The sequence below is a fragment of the Taudactylus pleione genome, unplaced genomic scaffold (genome assembly GCF_031769625.1).
Source record: "Taudactylus pleione unplaced genomic scaffold, aTauple2 ptg001449l, whole genome shotgun sequence".
In the NCBI taxonomy this organism is placed as follows: domain Eukaryota; kingdom Metazoa; phylum Chordata; class Amphibia; order Anura; family Myobatrachidae; genus Taudactylus; species Taudactylus pleione.
Genome location: NW_028285848.1, coordinates 134,805 through 153,444, shown reverse-complemented (window position 1 = coordinate 153,444; position 18,640 = coordinate 134,805). Strand labels below are relative to the sequence as shown.

Below are 18,640 nucleotides of genomic sequence, written 5' to 3'. Positions count from 1 at the left end.
GTACGAGCAGTTCGACACCCACTTTCCGTGTTCCCTTTATGCGGGACGGTGCGATGGAGTGTACGAGTAGTGAGACACCCACTTTCAGTGTTCCCTTTATGCAGGATGGTGCGATGGAGTATATGAGCAGTGAGACACCCACTTTCAGTGTTCCCTGTGTGCAGGACGGAGTGATGGAGTGTACGAGCGGTGAGACGCACACTTTCAGTGTTCCCTTTGTGCGGGACGGAGTGATGGAGTGTACGAGCGGTGAGACGCCCACTTTCAGTGTTCCCTTTGTGCCGGGCAGAGTGATGGAGTGTACGAGCAGTGAGACACCCACTTTCTGTGTTTCCTTTGTGCGGGACGGTGTGATGGAGTGTACGAGCAGTTAGACGCCCACTTTCAGCATTTCCTTTGTGCAGGATGGTGGATGGAGTGTACGAGCAGTGACACACCCTCTTTTAGCATTCCCTTTGTGCAGGACGGTGCGATGTGGAGTACAAGCAGTTAGACACCCACTTTCAGTGTTCCCTATGTGTGGGACGGTGCAATGGAGTGTACGAGCAGTTCAACACCCACTTTCAGTGTTCCCTTTATGCTGGATGGTGCGGTGGAGTGTATGAGCAGTGAGACACCCACTTTCAGTGTTACCTTTATGCAGGATGGGGCGATGGAGTATATGAGCGGTTAGACACCCACTTTCAGTGTTCCCTTTGTGCGGGATGGTGTGATGGAGCGGGACAGTGTGAGGGAGTGTACGAGCAGTGAGATGCCCACTTTCAGTGTTCCCTATGTGTGGGACGGTGCAATGGAGTGTACGAGCAGTGAGACACCCACTTTCAGTGTTCCCTTTATGCGGGATGGTGCGATGGAGTGTACAAGCAGTGAGACACCCACTTTCAGTGTTCCCTTTATGCAGGATGGTGCGATGGAGTGTACGAGCAGTGAGACACCCACTTTCAGTGTTCCCTTTATGATGGACGGTGCGATGGAGTATACGAGCAGTGAGACACCCACTTTCAGCGTTCCCTTTGTGCTCTACAGCGTGATGGAGTGTACGAGCAGTGAGACGCCCACTTTCAGCGTTCCCTATGTGTGGGACGGTGCGATGAAGTGTATGAACAGTGAGACACCCACTTTCAGCGTTCCCTTTGTGCTCTACGGTGTGATGGTGTGTACGAGCAGTGAGACGCCCACTTCCAGCATTCCCTTTGTGCTCTACGGTGTGATGGAGTGTTCAAGTAGTTAGACACCTACTTTCAGTGTTCCCTTTGTGCGGGATGGTGTGATGGAGTGTACGAGCAGTGAGACACCCATTTTCAGTGTTCCCTTTGTGCAGGACAGAGCGATGGAGTGTACGAGCAGTTACACAACCTCTTTCAGTGTTCCCTTTGTGCGGGACGGTGTGATGGAGTGTACGAGCGGTGAGACGCCCGCCTCAAGCATTCCCTTTGTGCTATACAGTGCGATGGAGTGTACAAGCAGTTAGATGCCCACTTTCAGCATTCCCTTTGTGCGGGACGGTGTGATGGAGTGTAGGAGCGGGGAGACGCCCACTTTCAGCATTCCCTATGTGTGGGACGGTGCGATGGAGTGTACGAGCAGTGAGACACCCACTTTCAGTGTTTCCTTTGTGCGGGACGGTGTGATAGAGTGTACGAGCAGTGACACGCCCTCTTTTAGCATTCCCTTTTTGCAGGACGGTGCGATGTGGAGTACAAGCAGTTAGACACCCACTTTCAGTGTTCCCTAAGTGTGGGACGGTGCGATGGAGTGTATGAGTAGTGAGACGCCCACTTTCAGTGTTCCCTATGTGTGGAACAGTGCGATGGAGTGTACGAGCAGTGAGACACCCACTTTCAGCGTTCCCTTTGTGCAGGACGGTGTGATGGAGTGTACGAGTAGTGAGACGCCCACTTTCAGTGTTCCCTATGTGTGGGACGGTGCGATGGAGTGTACGAGCAGTGAGACACCCACTTTCAGTGTTTCCTTTGTGCCGGACGGTGTGATAGAGTGTACGAGCAGTGACACACCCTCTTTCAGCATTATCTTTGTGCAGGACGGTGCGATGTGGAGTACAAGCAGTTAGACACCCACTTTCAGTGTTCCCTAAGTGTGGGACAGTGCGATGGAGTGTACGAGTAGTGAGACACCCACTTTCAGTGTTCCCTATGTGTGGAACAGTGCGATGGAGTGTACGAGCAGTTCGACACCCACTTTCCTTGTTCCCTTTATGCGGGAAGGTGCGATGGAGTGTACGAGTAGTGAGACACCCACTTTCAGCGTTCCCTTTATGCAGGACGGTGCGATGGAGTATATGAGCAGTGAGACACCCACTTTCAGTGTTCACTGTGTGCAGGACGGAGTGATGGAGTGTACGAGCGGTGAGACGCACACTTTCAGTGTTCCCTTTGTGCGGGACAGAGTGATGGAGTGTACGAGCGGTGAGACGCCCACTTTCAGTGTTCCCTTTGTGCCGGGCAGAGTGATGGAGTGTACGAGCAGTGAGACACCCACTTTCTGTGTTTCCTTTGTGCGGGACGGTGTGATGGAGTGTACAAGCAGTTAGACGCCCACTTTCAGCATTTCCTTTGTGCAGGATGGTGCGATGGAGTGTACGAGCAGTGACACGCCCTCTTTTAGCATTCCCTTTGTGCAGGATGGTGCGATGTGGAGTACAAGCAGTTAGACACCCACTTTCAGTGTTCCCTATGTGTGGGACGGTGCAATGGAGTGTACGAGCAGTTCAACACCCACTTTCAGTGTTCCCTTTATGCTGGATGGTGTGGTGGAGTGTATGAGCAGTGAGACACCCACTTTCAGTGTTACCTTTATGCAGGACGGGGCGATGGAGCATATGAGCGGTTAGACACCCACTTTCAGTGTTCCCTTTGTGCGGGATGGTGTGATGGACTGGGACAGTGTGATGGAGTGTACGAGCAGTGAGACGCCCACTTTCAGTGTTTCCTATGTGTGGGACAATGCGATGGAGTGTACGAGCAGTGAGACACCCACTTTCAGTGTTCCCTTTATGCGGGATGGTGCGATGGAGTGTACAAGCAGTGAGACACCCACTTTCAGTGTTCCCTTTATGCGGGATGGTGCGATGGAGTGTACGAGCAGTGAGACACCCACTTTCAGTGTTCCCTTTATGTGGGACGGTGCGATGGAGTGTACGAGCAGTGAGACACCCACTTTCAGCGTTCCCTTTGTGCTCTACAGCGTGATGGAGTGTACGAGCAGTGAGACGCCCACTTTCAGCGTTCCCTATGTGTGGGACGGTGCGATGAAGTGTATGAACAGTGAGACACCCACTTTCAGCGTTCCCTTTGTGCTCTACGGTGTGATGGAGTGTACGAGCAGTGAGACGCCCACTTTCAGCGTTCCCTTTGTGCTCTACGGTGTGATGGAGTGTTCAAGTAGTTAGACACCTACTTTCAGTGTTCCCTATGTGTGGGACGGTGCGATGGAGTGTACGAGCAGAGAGACACCCACTTTCAGTGTTCCCTTTATGCGGGATGGTGCGATGGAGTGTAAGAGCAGTGAGACACCCACTTTCAGTGTTCCCTTTATGTGGGATGGTGCGATGGAGTGTACGAGCAGTGCGACACCCACTTTCAGTGTTCCCTTTATGCGGGACGGTGCGATGGAGTGTACGAGCAGTGAGACACCCACTTTCAGCGATCCCTTTGTGCTCTACAGCGTGATGGAGTGTACGAGCAGTGAGTCGCCCACTTTCAGCGTTCCCTATGTGTGGGATGGTGCGATGGAGTGTGTGAACAGTGAGACACCCACTTTCAGCATTCCCTTTGTGCTCTACGGTGTGATGGAGTGTACGAGCAGTGAGACGCCCACTTTCAGCGTTCCCTTTGTGCTCGACGGTGTGATGGAGTGTTCAAGTAGTTAGACACCCACTTTCAGTGTTCCCTTTGTGCGGGATGGTGCGATGGAGTGTACGAGCAGTTAGACGCTCACTTTTAATGTTCCCTTTGTGCTGGACGGTGTGATGGAGTGTACAAGCAGTGAGACACCCATTTTCAGTGTTCCCTTTGTGCAGGACAGAGCGATGGAGTGTACGAGCAGTTAGACACCCTCTTTCAGTGTTCCCTTTGTGCGGGACGGTGTGATGGAGTGTACGAGCGGTGAGACGCCCGCTTCCAGCATTCCCTTTGTGCTATACGGTGCGATGGAGTGTACAAGCAGTTAGATGCCCACTTTCAGCATTTCCTTTGTGCAGGATGGTGCGATGGAGTTTTCGAGCAGTGCGACACCCACTTTGAGTGTTCACTCTGTGCAGGATGATGCGATGGAGTGTACGAGCAGTTAGACACCACTTTCAGTGTTTCCTTTGTGCGGGACGGTGTGATGGAGTGTACGAGCAGTGAGACACCCACTTTGAGTGTTCCCTTTGTGCAGGACGATGCAATGGAGTGTACGAGCAGTGACACGCCCTCTTTTAGCATTCCCTTTGTGCAGGACGGTGCGATGTGGAGTACAAGCAGTGAGACACCCACTTTCAGTGTTCCCTTTATGCAGGATGGTGCGATGAAGTATATGAGCAGTGAGACACCCACTTTCAGTGTTCCCTTTGTGCGGGATGGTGTGATGGAGCGGGACAGTGTGATGGAGTGTACGAGCAGTGAGACGCCCACTTTCATTGTTCCATATGTGTGGGACAGTGCGATGGAGTGTACAAGCAGTGAGACACCCACTTTCAGTGTTCCCTTTATGCTGGATGTTGCGATGGAGTGTACGAGCAGTGAGACACCCACTTTCAGTGTTCCCTTTATGCGGGACGGTGCGATAGAGTGTACGAGCAGTGAGACACCCACTTTCAGTGTTCCCTTTATGCAGGACGGTGCGATGGAGTATATGAGCAGTGAGACACCCACTTTCAGCGTTCCCTTTGTGCAGGACGGTGCGATGGAGTGTACGAGCGGTGAGACGCCCACTTTCAGTGTTCCCTTTGTGCGGGAAGAAGTGATGGAGTGTACGAGCAGTGACACGCCCACTTTCAGTGTTCCCTTTGTGCAGGACAGAGTGATGGAGTGTACGAGCAGTGAGACACCGACTTTCAGTGTTTCCTTTGTGCGGGACGGTGTGATGGAGTGTACGAGCAGTTAGACGCCCACTTTCAGCATTTCCTTTGTGCAGGACGGTGCGATGGAGTGTACGAGCAGTGACACGCCCTCTTTAAGCATTCCCTTTGTGCAGGACGGTGCGATGTGGAATACAAGCAGTTAGACACCCACTTTCAGTGTTCCCTATGTGTGGGACGGTGCAATGGAGTGTACGAGCAGTTCAACACCCACTTTCAGTGTTCCCTTTATGCGGGACGGTGCGATGGAGTGTATGAGCAGTGAGACACCCACTTTCAGTGTTCCCTTTATGCAGGACGGGGCAATGGAGTATATGAGCGGTTAGACTCCCACTTTCAGTGTTCCCTTTGTGCGGGACGGTGTGATGGAGCGGGACAGTGTGATGGAGTGTACGAGCAGTGAGACGCCCACTTTCAGTGTTCCCTATGTGTGGGACAGTGCGATGGAGTGTACGAGCAGTGAGACACCCACTTTCAGTGTTCCCTTTATGCGGGATGGTGCGATGGAGTGTAAGAGCAGTGAGACACCCACTTTCAGTGTTCCCTTTATGCGGGATGATGCGATGGAGTGTACGAGCAGTGCGACACCCACTTTCAGTGTTCCCTTTATGCGGGACGGTGCGATGGAGTGTACGAGCAGTGAGACACCCACTTTCAGCATTCCCTTTGTGCTCTACAGCGTGATGGAGTGTACGAGCAGTGAGTCGCCCACTTTCAGCATTCCCTATGTGTGGGACGGTACGATGGAGTGTATGAACAGTGAGACAACCACTTTCAGCGTTCCCTTTGTGCTCTACGGTGTGATGGAGTGTACGAGCAGTGAGACGCCCACTTTCAGCGTTCCCTTTGTGCTCTACGGTGTAATGGAGTGTTCAAGTAGTTAGACACCCACTTTCAGTGTTCCCTTTGTGCGGGATGGTGCGATGGAGTGTACGAGCAGTTAGACGCTCACTTTCAATGTTCCCTTTGTGCGGGACGGTGTGATGGAGTGTACAAGCAGTGAGACACCAATTTTCAGTGTTCCCTTTGTGCAGGACAGAGCGGTGGAGTGTACGAGCAGTTAGACACCCTCTTTCAGTGTTCCCTTTGTGCGGGACAGTGTGATGGTGTGTACGAGCGGTGAGACGCCCGCTTCCAGCATTCCCTTTGTGCAGGATGGTGCGATGGAGTTTTCGAGCAGTTAGACACCACTGTCAGTGTTTCCTTTGTGCGGGACGGTGTGATGGAGTGTACGAGCAGTGAGATACCCACTTTGAGTGTTCCCTTTGTGCAGGACGATGCAATGGAGTGTACGAGCAGTGACACGCCCTCTTTTAGCATTCCCTTTGTGCAGGACGGTGCGATGTGGAGTACAAGCAGTGAGACACCCACTTTCAGTGTTCCCTTTATGCAGGATGGTGCGATGGAGTATATGAGGAGTGAGACACCCACTTTCAGTGTTCCCTTTGTGCGGGATGGTGTGATGGAGCGGGACAGTGTGATGGAGTGTACGAGCAGTGAGATGCCCACTTTCAGTGTTCCATATGTGTGGGACGGTGCGATGGAGTGTACGAGCAGTGAGACACCCACTTTCAGTGTTCCCTTAATGCTGGATGGTGCGATGGAGTGTACGAGCAGTGAGACACCCAATTTCAGTGTTCCCTTTATGCGGGACGGTGCGATGGAGTGTACGAGCAGTGAGACACCCACTTTCAGCGTCCCTTTGTGGAGGACGGTGCGATGGAGTGTATGAGCAGTGAGACACCCACTTTCAGCGTTCCCTTTGTGCTCTACGGCGTGATGGAGTGTACAAGCAGTTAGACACCCACTTCCAGTGTTCCCTTTATGCAGGACGGTGCAATGGAGTATATGAGCAGTTAGACACCCATTTTCAGTGTTCCCTTTGTGCGGGACGGTGTGATGGAGCGGGACAGTGTGATGGAGTGTACAAGCAGTGAGACACCTACTTTCAGTGTTTCCTTTATGCGGGACGGTGTGATAGAGTGTACGAGCAGTGAGATGCTCACTCTCAGACTGCGTGGTCTGTGCATGTGCAATGGACATAGGACCTGATTCAGAGCCGAACGCTCTGATCAGAGCGCTCGCTCTGAATCAGGGCCCTCCTCCATGAAAATTGAGCGGCCTCCTGGCCGCTCGCATAGCTGTGGGTGACCACCCACAGCATATACGAGCGTCCATGATGATGGTCGCGATGGTCTTGACCATCGCGACCATCGGGCTTGCGACGGAGACCCTCCGGTAGGGTCTCGCTGCCGCAAGCCCTGGAGTGATTTTGGCTCTATCAGAGCCAAAATCACTCCCACTGACATCACTAGTAATGTCAGTGGGGCCGGCTTCAGACGGTAGGCGTTCCCATGGGAACGCCTCCATCTGGCAGGCACGCCCCCAGCACGCCCACCAAAGGGGGCGTGCTGTCAATCAACATCGACAGCACGGACCCTTTGGTGCGAGACCCGGAGCGACGGAGAGCCCGTCGCTCGCCAGGTCTCGCGCATGCGCATGACGGAGCCCCCTCCGTCGTGCACATGCACAGTGGGGGAACATCGACCCGCTTGCAAGCGTCCTGCGCTCGCGAGCGAGTCTGAATGACCCCCATTGTAAACACTCCAACATCGATGCAACATCGGTCTCACCATCAACATTTGCCATAGCTTAAGTTCTACTCCAGCTACTCTGTTCAAATCCAACTAACGTGGCCTCTGACACCACTTACTACACACTAATGCTCTGCAGTTAGAGCAGGAGACTGGTTTGTGGCAAAAAAATCAAAAATATATTTAAAAAATGTATTGAAAAATAATGATAAAAAAAGTTGCTCATTGAGAAAAAGATTTCTGTGATAGAGCAGGTTACCGAAAGTTCACTTTTGCTGTCACCATCCTGAGATGCGGATGGTGAAACAATGAGCATGGTGGCACATCAGTGGCTAACTAGGGGGGTCGGGTGGGCCTCCGGGTCAGCGTGTAATGCGATCCGCACTACACAGTAAAACAAACACACCACCGCCGGGGCCGGGTAGTACTACACTCGTACTACCCGGTGACAGTGTGTATGTTTTAGCAGCCAATGAGAGTTAGACAGACTCTCATTGGCTGCTGCACCCAGGACCGGAAGCCGGGTTGGAGCTCACTCATGAGCTCCACCTTCTGGCTCCCGCACTCCGTGAAGAGAGAGACATTATGACGTCTCTCCCATAGTGCCGAGCTGGAGGACAGAGGAGTGGACAGCGGCGGGTGCAGGAGTGTGGATTCCGGTAAGTATAATTTTGTCTGTCTGTCTGTGTTTGCGTATTTTATGTGTAAAAGGCACAACTACTGGGGGCACTGTATATTGGGCACTGCATAGGGGGCACAACTGGGGGCAGTATATATTGGGCACTACTAAGGGCACTGCATAAGGGGCTCTACGGGGGCAGTGTATAAGGTGCACTACTGGGGGCACTATATAAGGGGCACTACTGGGGGCACTATATAAGGGGCACTACTGGGAGGAACTGTATAAGGGACACTGTATATTGGACCTACTAAGGGCACTGCATAAGGGGTACCACTGGGGAACTATATATTGGGAACTGTACCCGCCGGTACATGTGTGGGGGACATCAGGCAGATCGAGTTGGTGACTGACTGCTGATTCTATACTGGCACTGCAGAATGCAACGGAGCCCCCTGTCATCAGGGTCCCGGCATACAGTGCAGTAAGCTGGCTGCTGTCTCTGGACACTGGTGACCTCCCAAAACCAAAGGTGTGAGCTATTATTCGATAATATCCCATTCCTCCCCTACCTTCTCATCCAACTCTGGGCCTGATTCAGAGCCGGACGCTATTTGCGCTCGCTCGTTCAGAAAAAAGGGGTGGCTATTCAAATGAACCGTTCGCTCTTTGCGGTCTGTTCACGCCTCTATGTCTGAACGAGCGAACAAAACTTGCGGTCGTTTTTTGGGAAACTACGCCCCCTGGCCGCTCGCATGCTACGTCATGTCCGCTATTTATTAGATTAATCGAGTACATCGACCAGCGTATGAACTGCTCGCTATTCTTGTGGTTGGTTTTTCCTACCGCAATGTTGCGAGCAGTTCTGACTATAAAATAACCCAGTGACGTGGTCAATGACGCTGCTGTATTAATTATGCACACCCATAAAACGCCCGTTTTGACCTTTAAGCACGTCTGCGTTCTGATCTCCACTCCCCGTTTTCAAGCACCTTCCCCTGTTACCACCCACATACGCCTCCTACTGTCACTCAAAATAGCAGGCATTCGCTATTTAGCGAACAAACGATTTTCGGCAGCACTGACAGGTTCGCGCATGCGTATTACGATCCGTACGCATGCGCAGTTGTGCAAACATCGCTCTGAATCAGGCCCTGTGTTGTTTCCCCATTGTCACAAACACTGCAGTATTGTCACCCTCTCTCCTCACCCTTTGCCTCTCCCTATCACCCTCTGCTCATCACCCTCTGACTTTCACCGTTACCCTTTGTTCATCACATTCTGCCGCTGACCATTAATCTCTGCTCTTCACCTTGTGCCTCTCTCCTAACCCTCTGCTCAACACCTTCTTCTCATCACCCTCTATCTTTTGCTGTTACCCTCTGACTATCAAACTCTGCCTCTCCCCATCACCCTCTGCCAGTGACCCATCTGTGGAGCATCAGAGCTGAAATCAGATACTGTTCAGTTTAAAGGGGCAACATATTAATTGATTAAAGGAAGCATAGATTATTATTATTTGATTAAAGGGGGCACAGATTATTATTATTTGATTAAAGGGGGCACAGATTATTATTAGACACTGGAATGTTGTCTGGCATTCGGTATGATTCACCACCGGACGAATTTTACCCCCTAACCCTCCTTTAGGGTGCCTAACCATTACCTCCCCCCCACCGGGCCTAACCCAAATCCCCCTCTAAGTGCCTAAACCTAAGTCCCCCAGGGGGGTGCCTAACCCTAAATCCCCCGCGGGAGCCCTAAAGCTAACCCTCCTGCGCGCGGCTGTCCGAGCCACGCGCCCTGCATCTCTTTGATCGGGATGTTGGGCGCCCGTCTCCCGGCGTCGGTAGAATGACAGGCGTCTAGATTTAGACGCCTGTCATTTAACCCTCACCGGGATTAAGTAGTTTGGTAGTCGACGGTCGGCATTGCGTCCGTCGGCTTCCTAAACGTATACCGTTGTCTGTATTGTTTAGTGGTCACATGGAGCACTACCGTATGGTATATTTAGCATTTGGCCTAGAAGGGAGGGGCCCAAAGCATTTTTTGCACCTGGGCACCATCACTCACAACTTCCACCACTGGCCACAGTTACTGTTTTTCGGGTGCCCGAGCCATATCTCACTCAGTCACGCTGCAGAGCCCTGTAGTTTGCCACCACCTGCCTGTGTGTGACTTTACTGCCGCCCATCCCCTGATTCCAGTGCTACCCGGACAGCCTTTCGGTGATAGTACAGCCCCTCATACTGGCCGCCACGGTGACTGTGCGGCTGGCTGGAGCTCGTTCCTGCTGCTGGGGCCTCTTAATTGCTCCCACACCGCTCCCCTCCTCATCTCCACTCCTCCAGATTGATCCCTTTCCACTCCAACTTTACAAGTAAAGGTCCCTACAAACGCGATGATGCGCTCATGATGCAATATCGTGAGCGATTTCCCTTGAACTCTCCTCGGCAGCTCCCAGCCCCTCCAGGACCCGATATGGTGCTATAAAGTGTCCAATCTGACCAAAAATCTATATTGCACAAAATCTATCTATTACACCAAATCGTGTGGCAAATTTTACCTGCAGCAGGAAAGATCTGAAGATGCGATGTATGACCAGCGGGTACGTGCATCGGCATCGTGAGTGGACACGATTTGGACATATTTTACACGATTTGTCGTTCCGATGCATCGAAATTGGGCGACTCGTGTAGTGTGTAGGCACCTTTAGACAGCCTCCTTCTCAGCTCTGTTATAGAAGCAACTGGTGAGTAATACCAGATTCCACAGTTATTATTCTCTTATTCCTGTGCCTCACACCTCCTATGTGTACCCCACCATCCCTGTGTGCCTCCACACACAGGGATGTACCCCTCATGTGTATCCTTGTGACGCGTGGCCATGATCATATTTATACTGAGACATTGTTTGTACTTCAACCACTGCCACGTCTTCAAATTTTCCATATCCCCACTTCAAAATTCCCACTTGGACCACTGATCTGCAGAGATTCTAGTTGCAGGACATATGTTATTAGTTAGGTCAGGTGTAATGGTGTAGGGATGAGGTTGGTCTAGCAGCACCTTCGAGCAGCTGTTGGTGGGAGGTCCTGGATGTCGCCATAAGCTTCAGGACCGGCTCAAAAATCCTGTCCCACAAAATAAAATCTTGTTTTTCCAGTTAGGTGTAAAGCTAGTTAGTAGTGTGCCTAATCCGCACCTGGCAATTGCCCTAATCTACATTACTCATGTGCTGCTTATTCACAAACCCATGTGCGCACCTATAAAATATGGCAGATTTGCGCAAAAGTGGAAAGGCAGGTGACATTCGCATTCTGCACTTATGGAAATGACCGTTTCTGAGATAAGAGAAGAGATATTTGGAATTCATTGGAGAAATATTTTCACCCAAAATTTCCATTATAATGATTAGAATTTGTCGCTACCTGTGTATCAGTGAATGGCCTCATCCTGATCCGACTTCCACCATCTACAGACGCTGCCAGGACTGAGGAAAGGGAAGAAATTCCATAGTCACCGTGTCAGCATCCGTAGTGAGAATCCTCATCACCGACTGCGCCAGGAATTACCTGGACGCATCGGTACGCCTATGAGTCACAGTTATGCTCTTCCTATGGACTTCTGCTAAGTATCAGAGCAAGCTGGAATGGTGGTATTACCATAGGGGGGTCTATACAGCACCAGTGACGATGTTGCCCAGAATATTATCGGACAACATTGTCACGATTTTTTATCACTTATGAAATTTTAAGTCAGCTATTCAGCAATATTGTGAGCAGGACAGCGGTTGCAGTAGCATGCGGTCCTTGCGATGTTACAGAAGGCAATGTTATCGGTTTCCGAAAACATCATCATGCGCTCAGGAACAGTCTACATCCCTGCTTTGCGGTGACAGCTGGGTGTAAGTCCAAATACAGCGTGTTCAAAATGATTGACATGTGTATACAGGCTTTATATTGGTCTGTATACATGTATATATATGTGCTTTTATATTTACAATTGCCAGCACATGGCATCCAATGTCTCCAGTATATGATACAGAGGAATGATGCCACCACAATGCTACTTACAGCCATGGCCAAAAGTTCTGAGAATGACACAAATATGGGTTGTCACAAAGTCTGCTGCTTCAGTGTTATTAGACCTATTTGTCAGATGTTACTATGGTATACTGAGGTAATATTACAGCATGACATAAGTGTCAGATGTTACTATGGTATACTGAGGTAATATTACAGCATGACATAAGTGTCAGATGTTACTATGGTATACTGACGTAACATTACAGCATGACATAAGTGTCAGATGTTACTATGGTATACTGAGGTAATATTACAGCATGACATAAGTGTCAGATGTTACTATGGTGTACTGAGGTAACATTACAGCATGACATAAGTGTCAGATGTTACTATGGTATACTGAGGTAACATTACAGCATGACATAAGTGTCAGATGTTACTATGGTGTACTGAGGTAACGTTACAGCATGACATAAGTGTCAGATGTTACTATGGTGTACTGAGGTAACGTTACAGCATGACATAAGTGTCAGATGTTACTATGGTGTACTGAGGTAACGTTACAGCATGACATAAGTGTCAGATGTTACTATGGTGTACTGAGGTAACGTTACAGCATGACATAAGTGTCAGATGTTACTATGGTGTACTGAGGTAACGTTACAGCATGACATAAGTGTCAGATGTTACTATGGTGTACTGAGGTAACGTTACAGCATGACATAAGTGTCAGATGTTACTATGGTGTACTGAGGTAACGTTACAGCATGACATAAGTGTCAGATGTTACTATGGTGTACTGAGGTAACGTTACAGCATGACATAAGTGTCAGATGTTACTATGGTGTACTGAGGTAACGTTACAGCATGACATAAGTGTCAGATGTTACTATGGTGTACTGAGGTAACGTTACAGCATGACATAAGTGTCAGATGTTACTATGGTGTACTGAGGTAACGTTACAGCATGACATAAGTGTCAGATGTTACTATGGTGTACTGAGGTAACGTTACAGCATGACATAAGTGTCAGATGTTACTATGGTGTACTGAGGTAACGTTACAGCATGACATAAGTGTCAGATGTTACTATGGTGTACTGAGGTAACGTTACAGCATGACATAAGTGTCAGATGTTACTATGGTGTACTGAGGTAACGTTACAGCATGACATAAGTGTCAGATGTTACTATGGTATACTGAGGTAACGTTACAGCATGACATAAGTGTCAGATGTTACTATGGTATACTGAGGTAACATTACAGCATGACATAAGTGTCAGATGTTACTATGGTATACTGAGGTAACATTACAGCATGACATAAGTGTCAGATGTTACTATGGTATACTGAGGTAACATTACAGCATTACATAAGTGGTATACTGAGGTTACTATGGTATACTGAGGTAACATTACAGCATTACATAAGTGTCAGATGTTACTATGGTACACTGAGGTAACATTACAAACATTTCATAAGTGTCAAAGGCTTTTATTGACAATTACATTAAGTTTATGCAAGTATCAATATTTTGCAGTGTTGATCCTTCTTTTTCAAGACCTCTGCAATTCGCCCTGGCATGCTGTCACTCACATATTGACTGATGGCCGCCCATTCTTAGCCAATCAAAGCTTGTAGTTTGTCAGAACTTGTAGGTTTTTGTTTGTACACCCGCCTGTTGAGGATTGACCACAAATTCTCAATGGGATTAAGGCCCTGAGTCAGAGCCGGACGCTCTGACAGAGCGCTCGCTCTGAATCAGGGCTGGCCTTTTTTAGAACGGCCTCCTGGCCGCTCGCAAAGCTGTGGGTGACCACCCACAGCTATAGCAAGCGGCCATGATGATGGTCGCGATGGTCAAGACCATCGTGAGCATCGGGCTTGCGACGAGACCCTTGTGGTAGGGTCTCGTGGCCGCAAGCCCCAGAGAGCTTTCGGCTCAAAAAGAGCCGAAAGCACTCCCACTGACATCACTTGTGATGTCAGTGGGGCCGCCCAAAGACGGTAGGCATTCTCAGGGGAGCGCCTCCATCTGGGCAGCCACCCCCCCCGGCCCGCCCACCAAAGGGGGGCGTGCTGTCACTCAACATCGACAGCACGCCCCCTTTGGCACGAGGCACGGAGCGACGGATTGCCCTTCGCTATCCGGGCCTCGCGCATGCGCACGACGGAGCCGGCTCTGTCGTGAGCATGCGCACTGGTCCACCATTGACCCGGTTGCGAGTGCACAGTACTCGCGACCGGGTCTGAATCAGGCCCTAATGTCTGGGAAGTTTCCTGGACATGGACCCAAAATTTCGATGTTTTGTTCCCCAAGCCACTTAGTTATCACTTTTGGATTATGACAAGGTGCTCCATCATGCTGGAAAAGGCATTGTTCATCAACAAACTGTTCTTGGATGGTTGGTAGAAGTTGCTCTTGGAGGATGTTTTAGTACCATTCTTTATTCATGGCTGTGTTCTTAGGCAATATTGTGAGTGAGCCCACTCCCTTGGCTGAGAAGCCACCCCACACATGAATGGTCTCAGGATGCGTTACTGTTCTCATGACACAGGACTGATGGTAGCGCTCATCTTTCCTTCTCCAGACAAACATTTTTCAGATGCCCCAAACAATCTGAAAGGGGATTCATCAGAGAAAATAACTTTACCCCAGTCCTCAGCAATCCAATCCCTGTACACAAGACACCCAATGTCACCAGTATAGGGTACAGCGGACTGATGCCAGCACCCAGTGACTCCATAACTTTTATAGGACTATATATCACATCCTGCATTTTAATTGCAGTGTGAATGTGAACATGTATATTTTTTCTTGCATTTACAAAAATCTCTGGCTGGGACAAGTACAGTGATAACTTATGCGATAACTTTACTTCCACGTTGGGAGCCCACTGTGCGGATACTGTACATCCTGGGGAGACGTCACTGTGCAGATTCTGTACATCCTGGGGAGACGTCACTGTGCGGATACTGTACATCCTGGGGAGACGTCACTGTGCGGATACTGTACATCCTGGGGAGACGTCACTGTGCGGATATTGTACATCCCGGGGAGACGTCACTGTGCATATACTGTACATCCCGGGGAGACATCACTGTGCGGATACTGTATACCCCAGGGAGACGTCACTGTGCAGATACTGTACACCCCAGGGAAACGTCACTGTGCGGATACTGTACATCCTGGGGAGACGTCATTGTGTAGATACCGTACAGTACATCCTGGGGAGACGTCATTGTGCAGATACTGTACATCCTGGGGAGACGTCACTGTGCGGATACTGTACATCCTGGGGAGACGTCACTGTGCAGATACTGTACATCCTGGATAGACATCATTGTGCGGATACCATACATCCTGGGGAGATGTCATTGTGCGGATACTGTACATCCTGGGGAGACGTCACTGTGCAGATACAGTACATCCTGGATAGACATCATTGTGCGGATACCATACATCCTGGGGAGACGTCATTGTGCGGATACCATACATCCTGGGGAGATGTCATTGTGCGGATACTGTATGTCCTGGGTAGACGTCATTGTGCATATACTGTACATCCCGGGGAGATGTCATTGTGCGGATACTGCACATCCTGGGGAGATGTCATTGTGCGGATACTGCACGTCCTGGGGAGACGTCATTGTGCGGATACTGTACGTCCTGGGGAGACGTCATTGTGCGGGTACTGTATTGTGCATATGCCGTACATCCCGGGGAGACGTCATTGTGCGGATACTGTACATCCTGGGGAGACGTCATTGTGCAGATACTGTACGTCCTTGGGAGACGTCATTGTGCGGATACTGTACATCCTGGGGAGACGTCATTGTGCGGATACTGTACGTCCTGGGGAGACGTCATTGTGCGGATACTGTACGTCCCGGGGAGACGTCATTGTGCGGATACTGTACGTCCCGGGGAGACGTCATTGTGCATATACCGTACGTCCCGGGGAGACGTCATTGTGCAGATACTGTACGTCCCGGGGAGACGTCATTGTGCAGATACTGTACGTCCCGAGGAGACGTCATTGTGCGGATACTGTACATCCCGGGGAGACGCAATTGTGCATATACTGTACGTCCTGGGGAGACGTCATTGTGCGGATACTGTACGTCCTGGGGAGACGTCATTGTGCAGATACTGTACGTCCCGAGGAGACGTCATTGTGCGGATACTGTACATCCCGAGGAGACGTCATTGTGCGGATACTGCACGTCCTGGGGAGACGTCATTGTGCGGATACTGTACGTCCTGGGGAGACGTCATTGTGCGGGTACTGTATTGTGCATATGCCGTACATCCCGGGGAGACGTCATTGTGCGGATACTGTACATCCTGGGGAGACGTCATTGTGCAGATACTGTACGTCCTTGGGAGACGTCATTGTGCGGATACTGTACATCCTGGGGAGACGTCATTGTGCGGATACTGTACGTCCTGGGGAGACGTCATTGTGCGGATACTGTACGTCCTGGGGAGACGTCATTGTGCGGATACTGTACGTCCCGGGGAGACGTCATTGTGCATATACCGTACGTCCCGGGGAGACGTCATTGTGCAGATACTGTACGTCCTGGGGAGACGTCATTGTGCAGATACTGTACGTCCCGAGGAGACGTCATTGTGCGGATACTGTACATCCCGGGGAGACGCAATTGTGCATATACTGTACATCCTGGGGAGACGTCATTGTGCGGATACTGTACGTCCTGGGGAGACGTCATTGTGCAGATACTGTACATCCTGGGGAGACATCATTGTGCAGATACTGTACACACAAAACCCCTTTTTTCGGGGGATTTCACGCAAAACTCTTTAGATAAATGTTCCTCTTTGGCTATTAGGGAGGCTGGGCAGTAACAAATGGGCCAGTGCTGCATTTCTGTATCCCAGGGGTACCCAACCTCGGTCCTCAAGGCACACTAATGATATCCATGCCTGAGCACAGGTGGTAAAATCAAAATAACTGCAGTTCTGATTAACACACTTGTGCTCAAGTATGCTATCCTTAAAACCTGGACTGTTAGTGTCCCTTGAGAACCGTGGTTGGGAACCCCTGCTGTATCCCCTGCAGTGTAAAATACAAGGGAGCGATATAAATGTATGTTATAGATAGTAGTAGTACATACCTGGGATGAGATCTAATGAAAGCATAAATACAACATAGGGTAGGAGGCAATAGAAGCACATGCACAGCTGCACACTGCCCCCATCGCTGCATAGAGCCTGTTCCCAGTACAGAATGCAATGAGAGAAGCTGGCAGTGCCTAGGACCCAGAGGCCGCCAGATGTGACAGGGGGGTGTGAGCAGTGTGGGAGGGGGGGGCACTGTGTACACAGAGCGATGTCTCACAGGCAGCAGCACAGGACCTGCTGCCTGCTCAGCACACTCTCTCTGGTATCAGGGCTGCACCTGTCTGGCTGGTAGAACCGGATCCGCTGCCCAGGGCTGGCTCAGAGCATTGCTGCTGACATATGGACGAGCTGGTGGGGAGGAGAGTGTGAGAGAAGAGCCAGATCTGTCTGCCAGGGGCCCCTCCGAGCCACCTCTGCTCCATCATGTCCAGGGACAGCGTCCAAATCCCAGATGACCGGGACTTTCAGAACTTCAGGAGCGAGTGTCACTCAGAATCCGGCTGGACGCTGACTTACAACAAGTCTGGGATCACAGTGTGGGTGCAGATCCTGGAGGAGGAGAGGGCTCTGCACAAGATCAAGGTGAGGACAGAACCCACTGGTTACATTGTATCTATTACTGGCCGGCTGTGCCATCCCACTGGTTACATTGTATCTATTACTGGCCGGCTGTGCCATCCCACTGGTTACAGTGTATCTATTACTGGCCGGCTGTGCCATCCCACTGGTTACAGTGTATCTATTACTGGCCGGCTGTGCCATCCCACTGGTTACAGTGTATCTATTACTGGCCGGCTGTGCCATCCCACTGGTTACATTGTATCTATTACTGGCCGGCTGTGCCATCCCACTGGTTACATTGTATCTATTACTGGCCGGCTGTGCCATCCCACTGGTTACTATGTATCTATTACTGGCCGGCTGTGCCATCCCACTGGTTACTATGTATCTATTACTGGCCGGCTGTGCCATCCCACTGGTTACTATGTATCTATTACTGGCCGGCTGTGCCATCCCACTGGTTACTATGTATCTATTACTGGCCGGCTGTGCCATCCCACTGGTTACTATGTATCTATTACTGGCCGGCTGTGCCATCCCACTGGTTACATTGTATCTATTACTGGCCGGCTGTGCCATCCCACTGGTTACTATGTATCTATTACTGGCC

The 18,640-nt window shown here is 50.5% G+C and overlaps 1 protein-coding gene across 1 annotated transcript in view; it reads left to right on the top strand.

Annotated features, from left to right (window-relative positions):
* Positions 1-17,657: 17,657 nt before the first annotated feature.
* The window catches only part of STARD10 (StAR related lipid transfer domain containing 10), a 92,576-nt gene continuing 91,593 nt past the window's right edge, over positions 17,658-18,640 (top strand). Inside the window, exon 1 of the mRNA XM_088463782.1 lies at positions 17,658-18,051. Within this exon, the coding sequence (XP_088319908.1) occupies positions 17,893-18,051 (159 nt within the window). The 5' untranslated portion in view covers positions 17,658-17,892. The remainder of the gene's footprint in view (positions 18,052-18,640) is intronic.